Source organism: Podarcis muralis, chromosome 15 (assembly GCF_964188315.1).
Source record: "Podarcis muralis chromosome 15, rPodMur119.hap1.1, whole genome shotgun sequence".
Lineage (NCBI taxonomy): Eukaryota > Metazoa > Chordata > Lepidosauria > Squamata > Lacertidae > Podarcis > Podarcis muralis.
Genome location: NC_135669.1, coordinates 3,163,061 through 3,189,967, shown reverse-complemented (window position 1 = coordinate 3,189,967; position 26,907 = coordinate 3,163,061). Strand labels below are relative to the sequence as shown.

The window sequence follows — 26,907 nt, the reverse complement described above, 5'->3', positions numbered from 1 at the left end:
AAGGGGTTTGTCGCCGCTGTTGCTCAGACGTTTCCTTCCCGCGATCTTCTTTGCCCGCCCGGGATCTGTTCCTGTCTCTTGGAAAGCAAGCTCCACCATCGCCACAGATCTGCCATGGCAGCCAAGCGGCTTCTTGCGCTTTGGGTCATTTTGTGCGTTCTGGTGAGTAGCGGACTTCCCCGACTCTTTGGGCTCCTCTTTGGGTTCCTTCGCTCTTCGCGACTGCGCGAGAAGAGCTTCAGCTCTTTGCAAAATAGACCTCAGACGCGCCCTGGGGCTCTCCGGACGCTGCTTCTTACTGCAGAACAGAAGTGGCCCCCGATTAGTGGGTGAGCGTGTGCGCGCTGGGCGTGGAAAGGCGTTCCGCGCGGGGTGCCCCACTTTCGTCTCTGACATGCCCTCGTGTCCGTGCCGAGTCGGGAAGAGGGTTGGGAAAGATTCTCGGAAGAAACCTAGCCTTGGAGGGAAAGGAGCCCGGGGGGGGGGGGGTTTAGATATGAAACCCCCCCCCCCTTGTCTCGGGCCGGGCAGCCCCATCCCCTCTCGCAGTTTGGGGGCGCGTAATCGAGCAGTTCAGATAATCGCGCGCTTCGGAAGCCTCCCCGTAAGTCCCTTTTTGCACCCAGAACATGCCCGGGCAAGTCCTGTCTGCTCGCCTCTCCATTTGGGGAGCAGGCGAGGGAAATCGGGGAATTTGCAGCGGGACTGGCTGTCTTTCTAGAAACAGGCGTCGGAGCGGGTTGCAGGTTTGGACCGTTGGTGTGCGGGTGAAGAAAGTTTAGTGTTCACACTGGAGACTTAAATCGGTGCTTAATTTGGCATAGATATACAGGGTGAGTCTTTAAAAAGAGGCCGCGTGGAACATTTGTTCTCTGGGCCTCTTTTAAAGGCCTGTACCTTGTCTCGCTTCTGAATTTTTGTCCCGAGTTGGTAGCATTCGCAGGTACCCAAGAAAAGTGCTTTTGCGCTTCTTCGCCTCCTGCCGGTATTCCGTGGGTTTACTCGAGAGGCAAGTCTCGGCGCCTAAAGTGGGGGTGGAGGGGGGGGGGGTATTTACCGTCGAGGATTTTGCTGCTTGGTGCTGCGTTGCTTTGCAGAGCTCAGCGCTTAGGAGAAAGTCCCTATTAAGAACTCGGTGGGACTTGCTCTCGAGTAGACCGGTCGCGCAAGAAACGTTGGGACAAAGATGGCCAAGCGCGGCAGGTAGGATGTGTTGACTGCCTTGAAAATTCACCAGTGCGGTCTTTGAATGAACAACCCCTTGGAAACCAGACCCGCTTTTTAAATAACGGATGTAAAAGGGGGCGGGAGAAGGCTGGATTCTGGAAATATTGGAAACCAACAGAGGAAGGACTCCGGATGTGTTAAGGCTCCCGTCTTGGCCAAGCGGCTCTTCCCCTCCTATTGGGGCAGACGGCCCCCTTGCGCAGCCCAGCCGGCACATACCTATTTCTGATGCAATACTTGGCAATATTCATGCACTTCTAGCCAGACTTAGTGTTGCAGCATCCCGGCTCTTGCCTGTCCTAGGGACTTGCTGGGGCTTTCTCCTAGGTAAAGCAGGCATAGGCAGCATCCAGGTTTACAGTGATGTGACTTCGTGGGACCGCTCCTTTTCCCACAATTTTGGTTGCCACATAATAGTTCAGTATTTTATCATTTGCTGTGCTGGCCTGGTGAGAAGCTGGCAGAAAGTTAATTCATCAACTTGCCAGCCCTAGTTAAATAACGATGAACGAAACACTAGATTTATGGTGCATAAGTTTAGCAGCACCAAATGCCAGTGGGGTTTAATCCTGGATTTTCCTGCTGACTTTTGGCAAAATTAAATTCTCAAATGATTTGCTTAATTTTGATTGAGGTGCATAAAAGGAAATTATTTACAGGCACTTAGGAACTGATGGGCCTACTTTGGTGTAAGCTTTTTCAGGATGGTGGTTTTCAGTTAAGAGACTTAGCTGGTCTCATGTTTCCTCATCATGGAAATACTGTAAAATACATTTTATAAAATTCTATATTTCTTGCTCTATTTCTGCTAAAACAGTTCTTTGAGGGAGAAGATGAAGGTTTTGTGAGAGTGGTTGGAATTAAAGATGTAGAGGCTGCATTCTACTAATACATTTTAAAATGTGGTTTCTTTTCAAGACACTATTTGAAAACTTTATAGAGGGTGAATCATTGTGTTTTGGATCACATACAACATGTTTTTCCCCCATTAGGGCCTTTTAAAAGGTTAGTGTGTTTACTGCTTTGCTGTTCTGCTATTTATTTTTAAATCTATTCTAATATTGTAATTTTGAGATATTGGCAGCATTTTTTAATAGTTGTAAGCTATGTGGTGCATAAATTCTAGAATTAAGAATAAAATAGACTGGTGAATAGAAGCAGTTAACTTTTCTAGTGGAAAAGTTCCAAAATGTATAGTTTGGTAGTAGCTTCATTAGTTCTAACCAAAATGTCATACAATTGTGCAAACTTTGGAGAGCTCAGTAAGTCTTCATCAGGCAAGAGATTGGTGCCGTTTATGTGGATGTACAAAAATTAGGCTGATTGTTACTGCGAGGACATCAACTTGCAGACTTGCTTCCAAGATGGAGATTGCACTGGGAATACTTTTTTCACAGGCATTACGGGTATTGAGTTAAACACCTAGGATTTTGGAATTAAACAAGGATCGTTAACTGAAGGCAGCCCTGTTAGGGATAGACATCTGAAGGCAGCCTTGTTTAGGGAAGCTTTTAATTTTTGATGTATTATAGTATTTTAATATTTTTTTGGAAGCCGCCCAGAGTGGCTGGGGAGGCCCAGCCAGATGGGCGGGGTATAAATAATAAAATTATTAATTAGTTCTGAAAATTAGTCTAAAGGATAAGCTGACCTCATGACTGCAACATCCTTTCTAATTTTTGTACGTTTTTGTGGTTTCCTGCACCCCTTTCTGCCTGCTTGGTGTGGCAACTTAATGCCTGATGAAGAGTTCTGGAAAACTCAAAGGTTGCCATAGTTCTGTGACATTTTGGTTGCTCCTAATAGACATTATCCAACTGAGTATTTGGAGTTTTTCCTATGGACCAACAGTTACCTTTTGATGCTTATGGCTTAATGGAAATGCAGGCCTTCATATTCTGCCTCATCTGTCAGAGGCAGTGTGCCTCTGGATAAGTTCTCAGAATCACAAGTGGAGAGAAAGTCCTTGTGCTTTGGTCTTGTATGTTGACTTTCCACATGCAGCAGGTTGGCCACTGTGAGGGATAGCTTCTGGCCTAGATGAGCCTTTGGCCAGATGCAGCAAGGCTTTTCTTACAGGCGGTGTTCTTATCTACATTACTGTTGTAGGAAGAAGCTTTTATGTATGGTTAGTAGACCAGATTCTGTGGCTATTGTGGCTGTACCTAATCAGCACCAATTGGAGGGTTAAGCTGAAATGGTTCTAGGCAGTATGGTTTGCTGCTGGTTAACTTTTCAAAACAGATACTAGATCAAATCAAGGCAAGGTTATGACCTTCCTTTCTGAAGCCTCCACCAACCCTCTTGATAGCATCACTGTGATTTTCTCAGCACAAGACGTTTATTGTCTCATTCAAATCAGACCAATTCTTTTGTTTTTGTTTCATATGCTGTACCGAGAAATGCACAGCATTTGGTATCACGTGCAGCTTCTTTCATTTTGACTCAAGATGCCTGCCTGAAGCATCACTTTGGTGTGACTTTGCCCATTTTGGACATAGGTTTGGCCAGCTTTTGAGATATCATCGCTGAGGGTTCCTGAGGGTCTACATCAGCGTTTGGGTGCCGAGTACCATTTTGAATCAAGAATAGCAGACTGAAACATGACAGATCCAAACTCACAAATTATGCTACCCATTTAGGGTATTTCCCAGGCAGTGCTGGGCACTCTCCATCAGGCTTTATAGTGCAATCCTGTGCATCAGTGGTTGGAAGTAAGTTCCATCAGGACTTTGCTTTAATTCTATGAGCCAACTTTTTTATGTTGCACACTCCTGGAAGTAAGCCCCATTGAACAAAGTGGGACTTAACATCTGAGTAAACATGCATAGAATTGCACTCTTGATCAAAAAAAAAATAAAAAAATAAAAAAAATACAGCAAATAGTACAAGTTTTATATGGCAACTTATAAATAATGAATACTATGATGAAGTAATAAAACCTAGTTTTGATAAATAAGTATTGCATGTATTTCAGTTTTTTTAATTTCTCCAGAACAGAAAAAATCCCCCATGGCTTCAGAATTTCTGGAAATTGAATATCTAGCCTGGTCCAGTATCCTGGTGCTAATAGTGCATAAACAAGGCCTGCAGCTCTCTCTCCCCCCATTGTTTCCTGGGTCAGTCTGAAGATTCAGTTTATCTATCTTTTCTAATATCTGTTGATAAAAGTTAAACTGGTCTAATCCTTAGATGTGTAGGAAAGGACAGTTTCTCTTAATTCTGATGTATGTTGACTACAATTCTTTCCTTCACTTCCGTCACTTGTCCTAGATATACTGCCGGTCAATTTCATTGGATAATGCCAAGTTCTAATGTGAGGGATAGAAATAAATTCATCTATCCGCACTCTTCATACTAAGTTAATATTGCTGTTACTTATTTAAACGTTTATAAACAGTACTTCCAAAAGGGACGCGGGTGGCGCTGTGGGTAAAACCTCAGCGACTAGGACTTGCCGATCGCATGGTCAGCGGTTCAAATTCCCGCGGCGGGATGCGCTCCCGTTGCTCGGTCCCAGCGCCTGCCAACCTAGCAGTTCGAAAGCACCCCCGGGGGCAAGTAGATAAATAGGGACCGCTTACCAGCGGGAAGGTAAATGGCGTTCCGTGTGCTGCGCTGGCTCGCCAGAGCAGCTTCGTCACGCTGGCCACGTGACCCGGAAGTGTCTTTGGACAGCGCTGGCTCCCGGCCTCTAGAGTGAGATGAGCGCACAACCCTAGAGTCTGTCAAGACTGGCCCGTACCGGCAGGGGTACCTTTACCTTTTAAACAGTACTTCCATAGGGTGGCCATTTGGACAGAAAAGTTATTGAGCTTTTTTTTAGTTTATGGCCAAAGTTGTTGAGCAAGTTTTGAGGAAAATTGGCAAAAACGACACTGCCGACGTGGTCTGCCATATGCCTGGATTTTCCCAGACATTTCTCCGTATGGCATCCGTAAGGCAGTATGCAGACCAAAAGCACAATAATTCAATTAACACTGTAAGGCTTCAAACACTTCACTAAGAGTTGGTTGGCAGAGATTTGAACGGCCTGTTTAAAATAAGTTTTTAGAAAGTGGCTAAAAATGAGCAGGGTTAACTCCTGCCAAACATCTAACTTCAAGGAGTTCCACAGACTACTACAATTGCTTCCAACAAAGATGCTCCAGCCTTCTTGATAAAATCTGTTGCCTTTTTCTGAAGTGATGAAGAAGAAAACTGGAGGGCTGGACCTGTAGCCATGATGGGGGTTGCAGGGGAGGGCCCCCTCAGAGTTTCCTCAAATTGTTAGCATTTATTTATTTATTTTAAAGTATTTTACTTAGTGCAGTTTAAGGAAACATTGTCCAGCCAGTATTCTCCCCAATATTGCTTATTAATTGCTTATTAATAAGCAATATTCTGAAGGGACACGGGTGGCGCTGTGGGTAAAAGCCTCAGCGCCTAGGGCTTGCCGATCAAAAGGTCGGCAGTTCGAATCCCCGCGGCGGGGTGCGCTCCCGCTGCTCGGTCCCAGCGCCTGCCAACCTAGCAGTTCGAAAGCACCCCCAGGTGCAAGTAGATAAATAGGGACCGCTTTATAGCGGGAAGGTAAACGGCGTTTCCGTGTGCGGCTCTGGCTTGCCAGAGCAGCGATGTCACGCTGGCCACGTGACCCGGAAGTGTCTCCGGACAGCGCTGGCCCCCGGCCTCTTGAGTGAGATGGGCGCACAACCCTAGAGTCTGTCAAGACTGGCCCGTACGGGCAGGGGTACCTTTACCTTTATAAGCAATATTCTATCTGGTAGATCCAAAGCCACTGGGATAACTGGTTGGCATTTAGCACTTCTGTTTTGCATGTTCTTAAAACAGTAATAAACACCACTGAACATAGCTGGTGTCCCATTGCTGGTGTTTGAAGACATGTATACATGACATTAGCCACAATCTATATTTGTTGTGTAGTTTCTTAACAAATACTGCTATTTGATGCATTCCCCCTCAAATTTGTATCCATTCAATTTGAAAACTTAGCCACATTCAGTTAAGCTGAGGCATGGACATGAGACATGGTTGGTGCATGTGCACAGATAACAATTTTTTTTGGGGGGGGGGTGTTGCAAGTGTGGGGAAACCAGATGGGTAATGTGCATCAGGTGAACACATCCTTCCCCCCTCTGGTATGTGAAGCAATGTGAAAATGCAACTTGAACCTCGCTGCATTTTAAGCCATTAAAGTGTGTACACAGACTTACTCATAGCAAGTTTGTTTAGGTTTTCAGCATTAGTCCATTTAACGGAGAGCTTTATTTTCTGTTATTTGTGCTTGTTTTCTACTTTTAAATAAGCTTCTTGGATATCTTATCTGCTGTCTGAACAAGGAGGCTGACAAGGGTGTGTGGAGTTCAATTTTGAGCAATCAGCAGCAGCTTATCAGTGTTTGAAAGAAGCAGTTCTGAAATGTGTAGACAAGGAGAGGATGATGTAATGCTTCACCCTCAGAAAATAGTTGGAGGTGGTACTTGGAGCAGCAGTGGAGAGAAGACTTCTCTAGTTATGCTCCTGTATTATGCTTATTTGTCTAACTAAAACATGGGTAGGCAAACTAAGGTCTGAGGTACAGTGGACCAGCCCCCTGCTGAAAAAGTTTGCTGACCCCTGGTCTAAAATGTGGCCAGTTGGCGAGGGGTGTGGAATGATCTTGCATAATTTCTTCTACCACGAGAAGTTTGTTTTGCCCACTTGCTATGCTTTTTGTTTTTTTTTTTTAAAAACTATATGAAGATGTTATGTAGATGGTACTTAACACCTAACAAATTATCAAAAATGTGTAGGAAGGTTCCTAATAATTGCTGAAAGTGTAAACAGTTATGTGGATCTTTTTTCACATGTGGTGGACTTGCAAGAAAGTGAGGGTGTTTGGGGAAATGATACATGATGAGATAAAGATGTTTAATATGAGTATATAAAAAAAAATTCCAAAAGGGTTTGTTAGCCATTATAGAGTCAGAACAGGCTGAGCTCTTGGGGCTGCTTGGACAGAGAAGATTGGGATTCACCAATCAGTAGGGGAGAGAAAGGCACTGAGACGTCCCATTGATGTCTGCTTTGTTAATGAAAAGCCAGACACTTCCCATTTGTGTGGAAAAGGTCCCAGTTTAAATTTCTGGTATCTCCAGGTAGGGGTGGAAGGACTTCCTCTTGAAATCCCAGATCTCCACCGCCACGTAGATAGTCCTGTGCTAGATAGCCTGATGCATGTAAGCAGCTCTGAGAGGAGGGGTGAGCAGAGACCAGAGCAGCAGCAGTGAAGACCTTTGCTTTCTAGTTGGGGGACATTTGTACATCTGGCACTGAGAACGGCTGGAAGATCTATGAACTCCTGTTAAAATTAGTCTGGATAGATAAGTCTGGATGTAAGATTGATTCCTTGGGGAGGGAGCAGAAGTCTGAAACATTCCAGGAATGGCAACAATTTTTCAAAGTGTCCCCATCATCCCTCCAAAACCACAGGCGAATTGTGGTGTTAACAAGTGTGGACACCATGGCGGCATTGATCATAAACGTTGCCAGTTCAGCAGAAAGTCTTAGGACAGAGGCAGTCTAAGGTAACTCCTGTCCCCTCTTGTCTTTGCTATCAGCTTGAAGCCAAGGCAACAAGCCTTGGTGCAACCCAGAACCCAGAAGACGCCGTATCTGTGGCCTTGAAACAGAATGATGAGTTCTATGAACACAAAGGGCGTCTTTGTAAGAAATGCCCTGCAGGTACTGTATCCTCAAATTGATCTGACTCAGTCTGCCCTGCATGCCTGCCTACTTGGCTCCATTTGGGTTTTTGCCCTCTGATCTTTGTGACTCTGAAAAGCATTTACCAGAGTAACTGATGAATAGCTGCCTAAGAAGGAGTTTTCATATAGTATATGCAAGCAAAAATACTGATTGTTTTAACTAGCTTTTAGAAATGCATAAGGCTTAGGAGCACCTGACGTTGCTGAAGCTGAGCAGGTGTGGTCCTCTTATACCTGCCAGGAGGTCCATGTAACAGCAGTTTGGAACTTAAAAATAACCCTGCTTCATAATCCGTAAGGAAAACCATGTCAAGGAGTCCTGGAATCCACATTTAGCTATAAGTGAGGACTGGAAAAAATAGGTCTACTTGAGAGGAAAATGCTGCCGCCGAATTCAGCCTACTGTAGTTAAGGAAGTGACTCGGAGGTTCTTGATCCTCCTTCTGGTTCAAAAAATAAAATACATTCTGTGACCAAAAATAATCTTCAATCTCATTCTGCTCTTGCTTCTGAGTGAGGCTAGTCTGGTAAGTTATGTCAGATATTCCTCCTTCACTAGTGTCTACTTCCAGTATAACAGAATTCTAAGAAGAGCACAAATACCACAAACAACTTGCCACTATTTTCCCTGCATCATCCATTCCTGATTTTCAGGGAAATGGTCTCAGGTGATGCGCCACCTAGCAAACCGAAGCCAGTTTAGGTCTGGTCAGGGTGGGAACCCAGCGTACCTGCTTCTTATGTACTTTGCCTTTGGCTCCATCAGGAAGGAAAGGTGAGGAGTAAATGTTTCTGTGACAGAAGGTTCAGACGAAGCAGAGTTTGTTGGTGCAGCGCAGGCAGACTCCCACCTGAGGGATGCAGCTCTGTGCTGAGCTGGAGCTTCACTCAAGCAGGTGGAGACACCACGTTTTTGGTTGCTGGCATTAAACTGGATAGCAGTATAAACTGTGTGTGAAGGAAATATTTAGAGCCAGAGAAGGCAGTCTCTGAGCTGGGGGTTGGATTGAAAGACAGTGGTCATTTCTTTCAAAGGTATACAGACACAGGAGAACTGGGAAGCTGGATTTTGGGAGAGGAGAAGTGGAGTTGTGAAGGAATTCTCCACTTAAATCCCAATTCAATAGGAAGGAGAGAAATCTCTTAGTGAGAGGAGAATAATCCGAAACCAGTTCGAAAGGGAGCATGTGCTGCTCCCCTGCTCTGATAGAGTAATAGAGGAGCCTCAGGTGTGAGATTTCTAAAGGTTGGGAAACTGAAAGACAATAGGACAAAGTGCCAGCCTGTTTCAGGACCCTCAAGTTATTGGAAATCTCAGCTCTCTAACCCTTGGGGCAAGTTTAAGTAACTGAAGAAAATCAAAGCTGTAAATGTACCATCTGATTGAGAAGCCTTGACATCTACACACACAGAGAGAAAGATTCTTGGAAGACTTCCAACTCTGAAATATTTGCTTACCATTCTCATTGTAAAATAAATCCTTTCTCTGTTTAACTTCCCAAAGTTCTAAGTGACAGTTTACTTTTTCGAAAAAGCCAGAAAAAAGGGGGTGGGGGGGTGGGCACACTACAGTGGTAGTGGAGGCGGTGGGATCTGAAACTAAAACTCACAACTAAGTACAGTAGTCCCACAAGTAAAATACAAGGATACAATAAAGTATTTTATATTTTTGTGAAGAAATAAAGGAAAATTGCTGGCAGAAAATGGCACTCCCTTATAAAACTCAAGAGTCACGAACAGAGCAAAATCAGAAGGAGTGACTTCTGAGGGAAGTTCTAGTCAGTAGTTAGAATTTATGAAAATAAGACTTGAGATGGCCAAAATAGAAGTAAAGGGAAAAGGGAAAAGACAGGCTTCAAGCAGAACAGCAGATTCAGTTAGCCAAAATACAGTCAGAGAAAGAAAAAGAAATATATAAAAATATAAAAGAAATACAGCTAAGAGCAGATTTACCAAGTCCACAGGGAAGTGAGGAAATTGCCTCAGTGAAACAAAATAAATTTCCATGTTATAAAAAAGGGGGTGATGTGGAGACTTTATTTAGTTTTGAGAGAACTTGTAATGATTTAAAGGTTCCAGATGAAGCCAGAATAACATATTTGCACCCAGAGATTTGTGGAATTCTCCTTGAGGTTTGCTCAGAAATGAGGGATGAAGAAACCTCAGATTATTTGCTCTTTGAGCCCATGTTGGGCTTAGTGCTGAATAGTGCAGAAAAACTTCTAAAGAGATTAAAAGGAAACCTGGTGACACTTTTGCCCAGTTGGCTTGCTGTCTAGATAGAGCCTTGAATAGATGAAGGGAGTAAAGTTCAGAAATTTGAAGAACTGAAACAATTGGTAGGCTTGGAGCAGTTTGATTACTGTGCTCCTTCAAAGTGTAGTTGGTTTTTGAGGGATAAAAAGCTGCGGAGAAAGCCGCCAGTTTACTTTATGAGATACAAGGGGACACTGGAGGGTCGCCATTCCCACCCGCCTTCAAGAAAAGGAATGTTTGGGGCCCCTCAGTGAAGTGATGTGCTGCCTTAAAATATTATTGCAGGCATGCTCACAAATGATGTGTACTACATTAGTAGTTGTAGCTAGTAATATTTATCAGTAGTTGCTTGTTACCAAGGTCTTCAAGCAACTTACATTTGAAGCTATAAATACAATATACAGTTGTATAAAAGTTTCCTGCATTGCAGGGCTGGACTAGATGACCCCTGGGATTCCTTCCAACCCTACAATTCTAAGATTCAGTTCTATGGTTCTGTGAACATTGTCACACAAGCACCTATGCACACAATCAAAAACACAGTGTGCATTTGTTGTATGCATAGAGACTGAGTTTTCTTGCATGAATAGTCAGTGAGCAGTTCCTGGCCTGTGAGACAGTTTCTATGCTCTTTTTCTAATACACTTCTTTCTTTTCTTTTGCAGGTCATTCTGTCTTCCAACATTGCAAGAGTTCAGGAACTGAAGGGGTTTGCCACCCCTGTGAAAATAATAAATTTTCCAAATACTTGAATGATTTTGAAAGATGCCTCCCCTGCACAGAGTGCAGACCTCTAGGTACTGGGTTGGGGCAGCTTGGGGGCTCTTTTGGCTTAGATGCAGAGCACAGCCTTGCATTGTGTTCACAGCTGAACCAATGGTTATGAGCTGCGCAGGAGAGCGAAAGGATTTTCTCAGCAGTTACTACGTAGGTACTGCAGAACCAAGTTGGTTGAAACTTGCAGGCAGTTTACATTAGACAGTGGTAATGTGTACTTCATAATTTATGTTTTAGAAATTTTTTTATTTAGTTTTACATTGCAAATCTAAATTCAAACAATAAACAACAACACCATCATTTAGGATTCCCTGAATCTTTTGATTCCCCTTCACTCTTTCATCGTTACCGTTTTCACTGCTTCACTTGTTTTCTGTTTTTCTTACATAATCCAATTTTACCTCAGTTTTTAGTACATTACAAACGTTACTTGAATCCTGCCAAAGTTTTTAATTGTTTACAGTGTCCTCTTAAGTACATTGTAAATTTCCCCCATTCTTAAAGTTCTTCTCTTCCTGGTTTCTGATCTTCCCAGTAGTATGCGCGCTGCTGTCATTGCATACATAAATAATAGTCTCTGCTCCTTTGGTATCTCCGCACCTAAAATTCCTAGTAAAAAAGCTGCTGGTTTTTTCACAAATGTTGTTTTAAACATTTTTTTTAACTCATCATATATAATTTCCCAGAATGCTTTTGTTATCTTGCACGTCCACCACATGTGGTAGAACATGCCTTCCTTCTCCTTACATTTCCAACATACCTTTGAAGTTCTATACATCTTAGCTAATTTTATAGGTGTTAAATACCACAGATACATCCTTTTCATATAATTCTCCTTCAACGCACAGAATACTGTAAATTTTAAGTCATCCCTCCATAACTTTTCCCAAGATGAAAATTGGATATTGTGCGCAATATCTTTTCCCCATTGTATCATTACTGATTTAAATTCTTCATCCTTAATATGCCACTCTAGCAACAACTTAGACATTTTAGAAAGTAACTTCATATTATTTTCCAATAAATCTTTTTCAAACCTTGAAATTTCCTTACTAAATCCATTTTTCTTATCCATTTTAAACACATCATTTAACTGGTGATATTGCAACCAGTCTGTTACTAAATGTCTTATGTCCTCAAAACTTTTCAATTTCAATTGCATTAGTCTTTTTCAGGGATATCACTTCGATTGGAGAAAGCCACCATGGTGTCTTCTGTTCTAACAGGTTTTTATATTTTCCCCATACATCATAAATTGATTTTCTTACCAAGTGATTCAGAAACCCTTTATGGACTTTGGTCTTCTCAAACTATAAATAGGCATGCGAACCAAATTTATTATCATGACCCTCAAGGTCTAAGATATCAGTATTTTTTGAGGTTATCCACTCCTGCAGCCAGCAGAGACAGGATGCTTCATAATATAATTTCAAGTCCGGCAGGGAAAAACCGCCTCTTTCTTTAGCACCTGTTAATAATTTATACTTAATCCTTGGATTCTTCCCCTGCCCGATAAATCTGGAAATATCTCTTGCTATTGTTTGTAGTGTCCCGCTCCTCTGACTTATGGCTATTGTTTGAAATAAGAATAGCATTCTTGGCAATACATTTCCATTATTGAAATTCTTCCGCATAGTGATAAATTCATCCTTATTTTTCTTTATTTGCATTCATCCATATTTTTCTTTATTTCTTTCCAGGTTGTCACATAATACAAGGTCATCTGCAAATGCTTTTAGCTTGTATGCTTTGCACCCAACTGATATACCTTTTGTTCGTTCATCAGATTCTTTAATACTAAAATAAACTAATGATGACAGGGGACAGCCCTGTCTTGTCCCTTTTGTAATTTTACATTTTTCTGATACTACATTATTCACTATCAACATTGCCTGCTGGTCTGTATAAATTGCATCAATTCCCTTTAGAAATAAATCTCCAAAATTCATCATCTCCATAGTTTTTTTCATAAAGGTCCATGACAACGCTGTCAAAGGACTTCTCTGCATCCACAAACATCAAGGCTGCTTGCTTTTCGTTCCTCACCTCCAGATACTCTATTATATCAGTTACATTTCTTATATTATTCATCTGTTGGCCAGGAAGAAAGCGAGATTGATCTTGATAAATTAACTCTTTTAACACCAGTTTCAAACAATTCGCCATTATATTGGCAAATAATTTATAATCATTATTAAGCAGAGAAATCGGCCTGTAATGTTTAACTGAGAGCAGGTCTGTGTCTTGTTTTGGAAGTAATGTTATATACACCTCTTTCCATGAATCTGGTATTTTTCCTGTATTTAATATTTCATTCATTACATCCTTCAGCGGTTGTATCAAAAAGACTTGTTATTTTTTTATAATATTTTGCTGATAAACCATCTTTCCCTTAATAATTTATTACAATTCCAGAGCAGATTTCTGAGATCCACCAGATACTTCCCACATGTTTTCAAGGTTCTTCACTAGAAGCTTGCTTTTCTTTTTCTTTTATGAAAGTTGAGTGTGTTTTTGTTATTACTGAAAAATCTCATTTCATGCATAGCTCCACTTGCATCAAAGCAACTACTATGATGCTGTAATCAATGGCACATTTCACCAATTCTCCCAGGATTCCTTCTTCTGGAGAAAAGGGTGATCCACTTACAGGAGTTCCATTGTCTTTCCAGATGAGGTGGTGCTACAGCCATGCACCACAACCAGTGATACCCAGTGTGCCTGTAAGAGCGGCACCTTCTGCTCCCCTGGCCTTCCATGTGAAACATGCCATACATGCACAACCAGGTAAAGGCATTAAGATAAGCAAATGGAACCCAGTTACTCTTGCCACAACCTGATGATCAGCTTGTGGCAGCACAAGGGCCGACTTTTTTTACTGGTGGTACCAGTATTGTAGAATGACCTCCCTGCTGAAATATGGAAGACCCTATCAGTATTGGCATCCTGTCTCTTGGCTCTTGGCAGCATGCCTGTTCAGGCAAGGGTTTGCTTGAACTTTTTTTTAATTGTTACATTTTTAACTGTCTAGTTTTATTGTATTTTTAAATTGTGAATGTTTTAATACTTTGAGAGAATTGCTTTCTTATAGATTTTAATTGTATGGATTTTATACTTGTAAACTGCATGGCCCCCATTTTGTCATATAAATTATTTCATAGAAATGCCTCCTAACCCTAAAACAAAGCTTAGGCTGCCATCCTGTACTCACTTCCCTGGGAGTAAGCTCCTTTAAACACAGATAGGCTTACTTGTGAGCAGACATGTATACAAGAGTACTATAAGTTGAGATTTTATTTGTCATGAAAGCACAGAGGCTGGGGAGACTAATGAAGACCTTTGTGAGCATGATGGTACCTCAGACTGTCTCTTCAGGATGCAGGCTAGAAGTTACCTGCTTGAATCCTTTCTTTACTCCCACGTTGGGGGGCCGGGCGGGAAGGGGTCCTTTTTATACTGAAACCTAGCCTTTCAAGATGAAGGCATGACTATAATTATATAATACTATATAATACTATCACAGGGCATTATATATTGAAGATGATTCCAAACCTATAGACTACCTCATCCACATTTTGAAATAATGCAGTCCTGGGAGAGCTAAACAATGTCTGAAGGCAGATTATTATTTATTATGTATTTACTACATTTTTTTAGGGACGCGGGTGGCGCTGTGGGTTAAACCACAGAGTCTAGGGCTTGCTGATCAGAAGGTCGCGGTTCGAATCCCTGCGACAGGGTGAGCTCCCGTTGCTCAGTCCCTGCTCCTGCCAACCTAGCAGTGCAAAAGCACGTCAAAGTGCAAGTAGATAAATAGGTACTGCTCCAGCGGGAAGGTAAACGGCGTTTCCGTGCGCTGCTCTGGTTCGCCAGAAGCGGCTTAGTCATGCTGGCCACATGACCTGGAAGCTGTTCACCGGTTCCCTCGGCCAATAAAGCGAGATGAGCGCCGCAACCCCAGAGTCAGTCACGACTGGACCTAATAGTCAGGGGTCCCTTTACCTTTACCTTACATTTATTTATATCCTATCCTCCTTCCCTAAATTGTCCAGGGTGACATAGATTAGGTACACCTTCCTAAATGTGCATCCCCTACAGGGCTAAAATTGAGCTGCCCATCACCAGGCAGCAGGGTGCAAAAAAGCAGAACTATCATAACAGCAAAGGACAACCTAATTGCAAGATTCAAAAGTCCAGTGACTGTTTCAGTTTGATTCTTTGTTGCTGCATGAAAACATCCCTAATTTGTCCACCCACATGATTATTTTGAAACTGTTTCCATCTCTAAGGGAAGCACCTGAAATTCCAGCTTCCTTTAAGTCGAGAAAATGTGTGGTTCCATCTACATTGGTTTTCCTCTTTTGCCTGGTAGGTGTCCTGATGGAGAAACGATGGTTCAGCCTTGTACCCCTGAAAGTGACATGCAGTGTGCGAAGGCCCCAGGTCCTGCTGATGCAACCTCACAAACTCCTGCAGCAGGTAAGACCAGTAGATTCTCTATGTGTGTGCAGAGTTAATGCAGTAGGCAGTATTCTGTTTAGCCAAGGATTTTCAAACAGAACAAGCGGAACTTGCAACCAAACTTTAGTGTAGAATATTGTTCAGGTTTCCAGGCAGCCCTTTCCCATTCCATATCTTCCCCACTAGCTTTCTGCCTGTTTCCTCCCACTGAGTGTCCTTATTTCAGCTATTTTGGGTTTCCCACATAAAATCCAAATTATCACTTTGTATATGTAACGGAACTTGCTGTTTTTCTTCTCTTGAGGTTCCAATGGACATATACTTTTGATTTTGGGTATTCTGGCTTGTGTCGCTCTGGTGGTTGTTGCTGTTGCTGTTGGAATTTGCAAGTGCCGTACTAAAGGTATGAAATCTTTCTGGCCTCCTTTATGGGTGAGGTTACAAATGGTCATGGAAAGACCAGGGCATTGTATATTGTGCTCCTAAATGGGGATTTGGTGGCCATCCATCCAGATTACCAACATGGTCCACATCTGCTTAACTTCAGTATCCTACAGAATCGTTTTTCTGTGTCCTAAGATGAGGACTTCCGAGCCTCCTCTAAACTGAAAAGAACTAGAATTCTTCATCTAGTCAATCTGAATCCATATCTGCCTAATTCTACAGGTTTTGCCTCCCACCCCATTAATTTGCTTTTGCTAGACATGCAGTGGAGAGAAGGGACAGTATGAGATTTCTGCACACATAGTTGTGGGGGGTGGGGATTCTGTTGCATCAAAGTTGAGATTATCCACATGCTGATAATACTATTTCTGTTGGAGTTATGAATAGCTCAGAATCCACTAATGTGGATCAAAGGAACAAAGTTGCCATGGAAACGACAAATTGCATTTATGGAATTCACCTTTTTTATCTTGAGGGTCAATAACAGTTGTTGATGCCAGTATATTACGTTACTGTCTCCCTGTTCTCTTCCAGGCCCAAATTAAGTTGCCCGTATGATTTACACACCTTATTTTCTGCTCCCCCACCCACCCATTTGTGTCCCACCACAATCCCCAGGACTTCCTTCCACCTTTATCTTATTGATATCACTGTGGCATCAGGTTTGGTGATCATGGCACAAAGAGGGTTTTTTGGTGGCTAACTGCAAGATCTTCAACTTGGAACCTGGTCACCTTAGTGTTAATTGCCACCTATCTCAATGTTGCTGGCAGACAATACTCATCCTATGCCCATGTATTTGGGAAGTATTTGGATATTCCTGACTTGCTCAGGTGAAACAGAGGGCAAGAGATCAAGTCTTTTCTCCACACCCTGATGACAGGGGTGATGGACAGACTGCAGTAACCATTTGCCCCAGCTAACATGGCCATTGGTGAGGAAGAATGGGAGCTGTAATTCAACAAACACTTGAAAGGCATAAGTTTGGGTAGGATTTATTTGCAGTAATAATCCTCCTGCCAAGGGAGAAATGCGAAGTTGTGCTTATTTTGTTGGTCATTGACAGAAGTGCAAAGCCTGCCTGCCCTTGACTTCATGCCTCTCTTTTGCCATCAGCAGTTCCAGGGCAGCCAGGAAGTGGCCAGTGGCTGGCTTCTCACCACTGCCTCACTGATTACATGCTTCCCCCATTGTGTGTGGTGTAGGGAATCAGGAGGTCTGGCCACTGTAGTCCTGGGTTTTCCCTTTTGAAATGTAAGGCCTGAAGCTGATGGGGAAACTTCTGGTCTTGGCTAGTCATTTTAATGGATGAACGTCGGGGCAAGCCAAGGTCAGGTCAGGACCCTACAGATGGAAGCTTGCTAAAATATTAAGCAGTACATAAATGCTTCTAAATAAATAGTAATGGCATCCTATTTTCTCTTACAGACAGCAGAAAAGGATCTGTAACAAGTGTGTGGGACTCCAAGGTGAGGCCTGCTTCCTTCTTTAGAGAGGGTAAAATCAATAGTGATAAGTGGATATATTTTTTTGGTTGCAAAATTATGACATCTTAAAAAAGTTACATGGGAAGCTGTTTTTATACCAAGTTTAGACCACTGTTCTGTCTAGCTCAGTATTGTGTACACTGCCTGGCAGCTTCTCTCCAGGGTATTGGGGTGGGATCTTCCTGGAGATATCTGGGTGTTGAACTTGGGACCTTTGGCATACAAACCAAGTCCTCTACCATAGTTATGCCCCTTCCCCTATTTCACAATATTACAGTTAAAACATTGTGACTTCACTATTGCATTACTGCACAAAAATATCAGGATTCCTTTCTCAGTTGGAAGGCCTTATCGTTTTTATTTTTTACTATTACTTCATTTTCAAAGAGGCAGAACAGGGAACTTCAGCCCCACTTCTAGCTCACAAAATTCCAGAAAGATTTCCTCCCACAGAATATAGTGGGTTGCATAATTCTGATTTCAACCCATTAAATCTATTCAGTATAGCAGAATGTCAAAATCTGGGTGTGAATCCCTCCTCTCCAAATTGGGTATCCAGAATAAATGGTCATGTGTAAATTTAGTGACATTTCTTTGTGTATTGTAGAAATAGCACTTTGGTTTCTATCAAGTTGGAGTGCCTCATTCATCAAAACATAACTTGCTTTTTTAGAAGGGGGCATTCCTATTCACAGCAGTCCTTCTTATAAAATTATTTGTTTATTGAAAATATATACCGGTACTGCCCTATACCTGCAGGTCTCAGGGCAGTTCATAATTTGGATCCATAGAAAAGACATGTACTGGAACAAGAATTTTCCCTTAAATCAAGGGTGATAAATCTGTGGCCCTTCAGTTGTGACTGAATTGCCAATTCCCGTCAGCCCTGGCCAACGTGGCCCATGGGGATAGATTAGACTGAAAGCCTATGCAAACATAATCAATAATACATTTCATTTAACTTGGTGGGACAGGATTCTGATAGATATGACTTGTAAAGGTGGTAGGTTAGGTATTATTTTTTTTTAAAAAAGGCTAAATCTACCCATGCAGAAGCAAGTAACATTTTGGTGGGCTAAAATTGCATTGCGTTTTATTGCAAGATTTTCCGAGGACTGCGGCGAAAGTGTACTCGTAGACCACAGGAAGTAGAGGTCTTGTGGGATGTACAGGTTAACCAGAGGATCCAGTCGTCTTCACTTGAACATGTCAATTCCAATGCAAGAGGGTCTGAAACCACACCTCTGCAAACAACTGGCTCTTCAGAGGAGGTAAACAGGATGAAAAAGCACAAGGTATTGCCTGTTAGCCAAGTCACATAAATAACTCAAAGTTCAGAGAGAAGACAAATCTGGTAACACTTTATTGAGGAAAGATGAACAAAAACGGTATAAATTGAGGAGAAAGGAACAGAGGTATTTCTTATTTCAGACCTTGTACAGAGCAGAGACATTCAACCCAACTTACACTCTCAGAACTAATCAGCCAATCAGTGCATGTGCTACCTCAGCAAGCATCTTGCCACTCTACTTGGTTGCGAAGCAACACCCCCCCCCCAGCTTGCTTACTTACTGATAACAGAATTAACCCTGAAGTTGTACCCAGAATGATCTCTGCTATTGCACTTCTAGCATTACCTGTCTAAAGCTCCTTGGAACAAAGAAGGCTGGTGCACAGTGCTAATTCAGACTGCAAAGAGGCTGGAGGATATCTCTTGCCCATCAGCCAGCAGCTGAACAGAATATTCTCTATCTAAAGCTTGTTTCATTTTAGAGATAGAAAGCAACTTTACCTAGAGCTGGAATATCCTTGCACTACTCTTCCATCATTCATTTTAGTAATACATGTGGTTTGTTTCTGTTCTGACCCATTGCAGGTTCAGGTCTCTACAGAGCAGAGAAGGAATCTGGTTCCTGCAAATGGGAAGGATCAAATGACTGGTAAATGTCCTTACATTCTTAACCTGCACAGTCATTTAAAATATATTGCTAAATCAGGGGTCTCCAAGCTTTTTTGGACCAATAGGTGCATTCAGACCTACTGAAGTTAATGGACCTAACTCAATCATGTTCATTAATTTCATTGAGTCTACTCTGAGTAAAACATGGTTGAATACCACCCTAAATATAACTTCCTTAGTTCAGATAGCGTTTTCAGAAAGAAATATGAGTGCTTGAATAACTGGGAATACTGGGAACCAGTGCTGCTGATTTACCTTATGCCAAGTTCCCTCCTTGCACTCTGCTCTCACCTGTGGCTCCTAGAAGCTGTCAGCATGCGGCAGCTGCCACACCCTGGGAACGACCTCGACTGGCTGGCTAAACCAGGTGAGGGTAGCCGCTGGGTCTCAAACCTTCTGTGAGTTAGGAACGTCCCCTGCATGTGAAGACAGGCTCCAGCGGATGGAGCAGACGAGACCAATAGTGGGCCCAACAGTCAAGAAGGCGGTTTCTGCTGTAGAGGGAAGTGAAGGGCAGATGGGGCTTGTCAATCTGGGAAGGTAGTCCATTTAGGAGAAGGAAAATTCTGATCCTAAACCTCTGCTGCCTTGTGGGAGATCTTGGGGAGAAGAAAAGGCTAAGCATTAAACCCTACAAATCCATAGTGGTGTCCCTAAGGCAGTTGGATGGCACCTTGTATGTCTCCTTCCAGCCAAGCTGCTGCCAAATGTCTTGCTCTGCTTTCCTTTGGACCACATTAGCAAGGCCCAGAAGGTCTTGTCTTCTGGGCAGCCCAGAACTTCCATACAAATGGCCCAGGCTTGTGCCCCTGGGAGGTCACTTTGGTGCTGCTAACAGTGGTTTGACTTCACCCCTGGAGGTGCAGTCCATTGTCTCTCAAGGTAGATGGATGCCAACAACAGCTGTCTCAAACCATTGACCTGTCTAACAGTAACAGCCTGCATGTTATCTTCCACATGTCGGTGGACTACAACTCCCTTCATCTCTGCCCATTGGCAATACTAGCTGGGGCTGATGAGAACTGGAGTTCAACAACATCTAGAGGGCACCATGTTGGCAACCCCTGAACTACAGCAGCCAGCAGCATCTCTCCAGAGATCCAGGCACTTCCATCCCAGCCCTACCTGAGGATGCCAGGGACTAAACCTGGGAACATCTGCATGCAAAACACATGCTTCACCAGGCAGCTACAGCCCTTTCCATAGACAGAGAATAACTGGCACAAGATCCCAGGGACAGAGAACAACATCTAAATGGTTATTTGTCAGTTTGGCATAGAATTGATTCTGCCGTGTCAGGCTATAAATAGAAATTAAGCATCCAGGAATGTTAGAAGTTTAAACAAAGACCTAAAGTAGCTTAATGAGACCAAACAGTTCCCCAATTTTTGAAAATAAGACAAGGGATTGGGGATTGGGTTACAAGTTTGTACCCCCAAAACACACACACATTTACGTGTATTGGTATACCGCAGAATCACTAGAACACCATAAATGCTTGGCAGAACTAACATTTTCAGCATGTGGCAAGATATCAGGACTTTGGCCGCTTACATGATTTTAATGGGAACATTGTTTCAGGCTAGTGGTGCAGTGAATTTTCTTTTGCATTCAATCTTTTGGACCTTAATTTGGAGGGTATTTAAGTGTGTATGTGGCCCTCTCTTCTGCTCATCATGTGGGTTCAGTTGGATCTGTGTGTGTGTGCGCGCGCGCATGCACACAATAAAGTTGTTTGTAGTTTACTCCTTTTATCATAAGGTGCATTGAGTCGCTTTTGACTAATAAGTGATGGTGATGATGCTTGATTCCAGTTCATCTTCTGAAATTCACAAGTCATTACATGCACATTTCCAATTTACGTTCCCAGAACTAATAAGGGTTAAGCAACTTGTGTTTTTATTTCATGGTTACCTTAAAGGGAAACTAAACTTTGAGCTTGGTGCCATAGCATTCTGTCTTTTGTCTCACTCCTGCAGACACAAAACTCCTAATTTTTCTCCTTTCCTTCCAGCTTTGCGCCTGTCTTTCGACGTCTTTATTAAAGAGGTTCCCTTGAAGGACTGGAAGAGATTCATGAGGGCCCTCGGGTTGCTGGATAACGATATGGATGCTATTGCTTTGATGCATGTCGGAGATATGAAAGAGCAGCAGTTCCAGATGCTACGGACCTGGCACGACATGAACGGGAAGGGGGCGTCTTTGGGCTCTTTGCTGGAGGCGCTCTGTAACATGGACCTCAAAGGCATTGAGGATAAAATAAGAGCTGCCCTGATTACCCAGGGCCTGTATGTCCTTGAAGAGTGACTTTGATAGTCATGCGAAGCTTCCTCCTTGCAAGCTGTTCTTGTGAAGCCTCTCTAAAAACAATTGGCTTAGGGTTTTCAGCCTGGAGGAGAGTGTTATTCTTCTTTAAAGCTATATACAGTTTACTTGTGAAAAGACTCTGGGTGGGAGTTGATCATGGTGTGGATTTGCCAAGCGTGCCTTCCTCTTAGCACGTTTCTCCCTTGTGTCCTGAGTTCAAGTGTCTTCAAAGCCCATGACACCTTTGGTAAAGGCTGTTCTCCAACTGGAGCACTCGCAGGCCAGTGTTTCCCAGTTGTCAGTGTTTATACTACATTTTTTAGATTTGCCTTGAGACAGACTTTAAACCTCTTTGGTTGACCACCAGCATTACGCTTTCCATTTTTAAGTTCGGAATAGAGTAGTTGCTTTGGAAGACGATCAGGCATCCACACAACACGACCAGTCCAACAAAGCTGATGTTGAAGAATCATTGCTTTGATACTCATGATCTTTGTTTCTTCCAGTACACTGATATTGGTTCGCCTGTCTTCCCAAGGGATGTGTAAAAATTTTCGGAGACACCGTCGATGGAACCTTTCGAGGAGTCGGAGATGGCATTTATAAGTGGTCCATGTTTCACAAGCATACAGTAAAGTTGGAAGTACAGTAGCTTTGTAAACAAGCATTTTTGTTTTCCTGCAAATGTCAAACACTCTGCACTTCAGTTGGGAGAAAGCCACACTCATAGAGCTCAGGCAATGCTGGATTTCGGCATCAATGTTGGCCCTTGTGGAAAGATAACTGCCTAGGTGGAAGTCTGAAGACCAGCATGAGGCTGCCTTTGCTGTTCCCCTACTTCGTCAGCCATGCAGTGTTTCCACCTGAGGGGAAAGTGTGTGTGTGTGTTTAGAGAGGGACAAGGGATGAATTGCTCTTGTTGATGATCATGGGTGTTGACAAGCTCATGGATCCAGGTGCTTGCCACCAAACTACATTGTTATCTCACTTGGTGCACAGGCTGCAGTGTAAAACATCCTGCCAAACTGAGCCTTTTCAATGAACATTGTGGCTCTCATTTCTTTTTATTATAAAATGGGTACCCAGTATGCCTTTTGTATTTGCTGTGAATGGGCGGTCTCTGGTGCTGCTAAAGTCTGCTTTGACCAACGTCTTCAGGAGGTGTGGATGTTAAATGTTTGCCATCAAATCTCATTGCTACACGTCTGAAAGACTCCCCCCCCCCCCAAGAATATGAACAATTCTCCATCTTGAAACAATGCCAGCCCCAGTATAAACATTTAGCAAATTGCAGAATCCAGCTTTTCTGGGCACATAATTCTCATTTCTGTTATGCAGATTGAGTACTTCCACAAACATTTTCCAAAGGGGTAACTGTTGCAGCAAAAATATTGTGGTGCATTAAAAGCTAACAAATGTTATAGCTTACGGCTCTGTGGACTATAATTCATGGTTCATCTGATGAAGTGGGCTGCAGTACACTGAAGCTTATGCAGAGTTATTCTGCTTCCCCTCAGAAAGTTGGTTTTGCTGCTCATGGGAGAGGACAATAATCTATGGGTGATATCCATTGCTCGTCCCACTTAGAGAAGACCTATTGAAATTAATGGGTATGGCTAACTGAGATTCATTTCAATGGGTTTAGGACCTAGTTGAATACAACCTTATGTCCCCTCAACACATTGCATCAGTGCCTCATCTGCACTATACATTTAAAATTGTATACCATTTCAACCAGCCATGACTTCCCACATAGAATCCTGGGAATTATAGTTAAGGATGCTGAGAATTGTTCGGTGACCCCTATTCTGCTCACAGCTACAGTACTCAGAGTGGTTTAACAATCATTCTCTGTTCCCAGGAATTGTATCTTTGTGAGGGGAATAGCACCCTTAGCAAACTACAGTTCCCAGGATTCTTAGGGGAAGCCATGACTCTTTAAAGTGGTATGATACTGCTTTAAATGTACAGTGAAGATGGGGCCTTATTTAGCAATCCCTGTGGCTTCTGAGACCGCCTCTTCTGGCTCCACATTCAAGCAGCTTTCTGCAACTGCAAGAACAAGAAACGTTCTTGAAAGCCTCAGGAAATTGGATTCTGTAACCAGTACTTTAGTTCAAGACTTTCCTGGAAGTCCATAGGAATCACAGTCTGCACTCAGCCTTACCAATAAGGCAAGCTACTCTTTTTAGAAGCCATTGTTTTTTATACACTTTGGAGGTATCCAGGAACCTCTTTTGTTTGGTATCAAATGATTTTTCTGCCTCCAGTTTACTACGTAACAATGGTTTGTGTTAAATGGTGCCTTTGTGCAGACACAGTCCCTGTACAAGCTGTGAAGCATTTTTAGGTAAATTGTTAATGTATTTATACTTTTTAAATGTTTGTTGTGTGTCAAACATTTGTGTGGCTGTTTTTTGTTGTTGTTTTTTACGTTAGGACAGGTTGCTTTCCTGGACCTGAAGTTCCTCCTGTGGTCATTCTTGCAGACACCTGCCCTGGGTGCTGCACCTTTGCGGCTCATTGTCCAGCTGGAATCTTAGAGTAGTGCAGGGAGCCCTTTCCAGTCCATGGGCTGCATGCCTTCATGGCTAACCTGGGAGTCACTTTCTAGTGATGGGCAGGACCCAAGAGAAAAAGTGGACACAACTTGTCTTATCTATAAAAGGAAACATTCCAGCCATGCAAAAACCCAGGGTTTCTAATATTCTCAATCTCCCAGTGCTCACCTCTATCAGGTGGACCCCACAACTTCCCTTGCGGGTGGGTGGGGGGAAGCTATTAAAATCCAGATTTGCACACCACAAAACTGCCTATCTATTAACAGCTATAATGAGATAATCAAGTGCTGCATTATTGATGTGGCATTATTGGTCACAGCTGCTGGGAAAATCAGGCATGTGTTTTGTTAATGATTTTGAACAAGTTATGTGTGCAGTAAATACAATGACTGTGGTTTTTATTTGTGAATGATGCCACAGTTTTCTTTTGTAAATTATTGATTTGTGGCATGAATGGATGTGAGGTTTGCCAAGGCCTGTGGCTATTAACTAATAAAATGTATTATACTTCATGAGTCAACATGCCATAATCTGTCTACTCACATGTGAAAAACTATTTAGAAAAGGGGAGGGACACCTTTGACCTCCAGATGTTGTTGGACTATAATTCCCAGAATCCCTGATCATTGACCATGCTGGCTAGGGCTGATGGCAGCTGGAGTCCACCAACCACATCTGGAAAGCAACAGGTTCTCCCCAGACCATGATGTTGATTCTGTTCCTGTGGGCTCTGCCCATCTGCTTTCTCATCCCCACCTGCTTCCAGCTGTAGAAAGTTATGAATAAGGCAGAACCCTGTATGTGTTACAACTACTCAATATCTAGTTTTCCTTCATGGTAAGTCAATGTCTTTTTTATAGTAGGTTGAACACTATGATACCTCATTTTTTTAGTTTTCCGTTCTCTCACTTTGCCTTGCTATCTTGACACACTGGAGAGCCAGTGTGATACATTAGTGTTGTAAGCTCTGCCTAACCTGCTTTTTGCAGGTTATTGTTTTAAGCTCTGTGTGTGTGCAAAATGAACTTACTTGCTCCTGGAAGGAAGTAAGGAACTAGTTATGCATTAACTCAATTGGTCCAAAATGGCCCAGTAATGATCTGTGCCAGTTACTATGAAGGTATTGTGACTGGCTCCTTCTGCAGTATTATACACTTTAAACAGTAATAGCTTCCCCAAAAGAATCCTGGAAACTATAAGGGTGCTGAGAGTTATTAGAGCTGCAATATTCAGTTTCCTGGGAAGAGGGATTGATTGTTACAGTACTCTAGGTGCTAGATCTCTTCAGCAGTATATTGTTCCAGGTTTCCAAGTCTCAAAGCGGGTGTCACAGACTGGAATGGTTGGGGTACAGGAAAAAGGAAGAACAGAAATGATAGAATCTGAGAACCTTCCCTACAACAAAAGACTGAAATGTCAGCTGCTTTTTAATTTCGGGCCAGATGACAAAAGAGGCACATGATTAAAGATTGTCCCTATACATTTTGTAAACTACTTTGAGGTTTTATTACAAGCAGGCGGTATATAAATTTTGTGAAAAACAAAATAGATGTGCAAAAAGTGGAATGAGATTCTTCCCTCCCCACTCCTGTATAGTAGAACTTTGACCATCAAAGTTGGTCAATACAAAAATACCTTTGTACATCATGTTGATGGAATTTGCTTGCACAAGGACATGCTGCTGGCTTTGAGTATTGTTTAATGCTTTTTCCAAGTGCTGTACAGACACTTAAAGACAAGGCTATCCTTGCCCTCGGGCTTTACAGTGAGATTAGACAAAATTCATGGAGGAAGGTAGCTTATCTTGTTGAATGCTCTCTTGCTGCTGAGATTTCTGTGTGCAGTGCCTCCATATTTTTGGACAAATGGCTAAGGAAAAATACTCTTAAGTACTGTAGATCCTACTGCATTTAATGCCACCTGTTCTTAGGTAAGTGGGATTAGCATAGTCCCTTGGCCTGTTTGAACTACCTGACTGCAAAAACTGATGGGAAGGAGTGAATTGTGGCAAATATGCAGAAAGCGTCTATGCAGAAGTGTGCTATGGTTCTTTTGCACATAGCACTGTTTTGGAGAAACATGTATTAAGGGGAAGAAGGTACATCATTGCAGAAGCATTTGAAAGTGTTTGGTATATAGCTACGTTGCTGAGTGTGGCTTAAGCATGCACAGACTGGAAACTGGCGTGCTTCCAGCAGTTCAAGAATGTGCACGTGGGTGACCCAACTTGGGTAAGGCAGAGAGACAGAGACTGGTTAAGCTTTAATGAACAGGTGAGTCCTTTGACCTGGGCTTAGCTGTTCCAAATGCAACACTATGCCATACTTATCTATGGGTTAGTGGAACAAGCAGAATATGCTTGATAAATTATGTAGCCTGTTTGGCAAAAATTACTTGAAGTTTGTATTTATTTCTAGATATGGTATATTAATGTCTTTGTATTCAGGTGTTCTGTTTATAGTGATTTTATTCTTTTGATACTACAGATTGAAAAAGCCATGTTTGATATGTGAATATATAAAATAACTTTTAGTGCTTTGCTTTGTCCTTACCATTTCTTACTGTTGAAAGTAAAAAACAACTTATTTGAAGGCAGAAGCTTTTTACCTTGTTTATGAAGCTATGTAAAGTGTCCGGACTGGAGCTGTACAAAGCAATTAAACGATTTTTAAAAATGG

The 26,907-nt window shown here is 42.5% G+C and overlaps 1 protein-coding gene across 4 annotated transcripts; it reads left to right on the top strand.

The window, feature by feature from the left end:
* LOC114585615 (tumor necrosis factor receptor superfamily member 10B-like) lies at window positions 1–26,907 on the top strand. 4 transcript variants are annotated; one of them, XM_028708441.2, is made up of 10 exons: window positions 1–162; window positions 7,830–7,953; window positions 10,898–11,029; window positions 13,682–13,796; window positions 15,382–15,488; window positions 15,775–15,873; window positions 17,343–17,383; window positions 18,505–18,672; window positions 19,278–19,341; window positions 21,376–26,907. In XM_028708441.2, the coding sequence occupies exons 1-10, from the start codon at window positions 115–117 to the stop codon at window positions 21,666–21,668; spliced, it is 1,191 nt and encodes a 396-aa protein (XP_028564274.2). In that variant the 5' UTR covers window positions 1–114; the 3' UTR covers window positions 21,669–26,907. The 4 variants fall into 4 exon arrangements, with proteins under 4 accessions (XP_028564274.2, XP_077775665.1, XP_077775664.1 ...); XM_077919539.1 differs by having other exon boundaries at window positions 18,505–18,696; XM_077919538.1 differs by lacking the exon at window positions 1–162 and adding an exon at window positions 482–604.

Coding starts and splice junctions, on each gene's coding strand:
- LOC114585615 (XM_077919537.1), top strand. CDS start 497: ATGAAACCCCCCCCCCCTTGTCTCGGGCCGGGCAGCCCCATCCCCTCT. Junction 15,489..15,774: donor CTCACAAACTCCTGCAGCAG/GTAAGACCAGTA, acceptor TCTTCTCTTGAG/GTTCCAATGGACATATACTT. Junction 15,874..17,342: donor TTGCAAGTGCCGTACTAAAG/GTATGAAATCTT, acceptor TTTCTCTTACAG/ACAGCAGAAAAGGATCTGTA.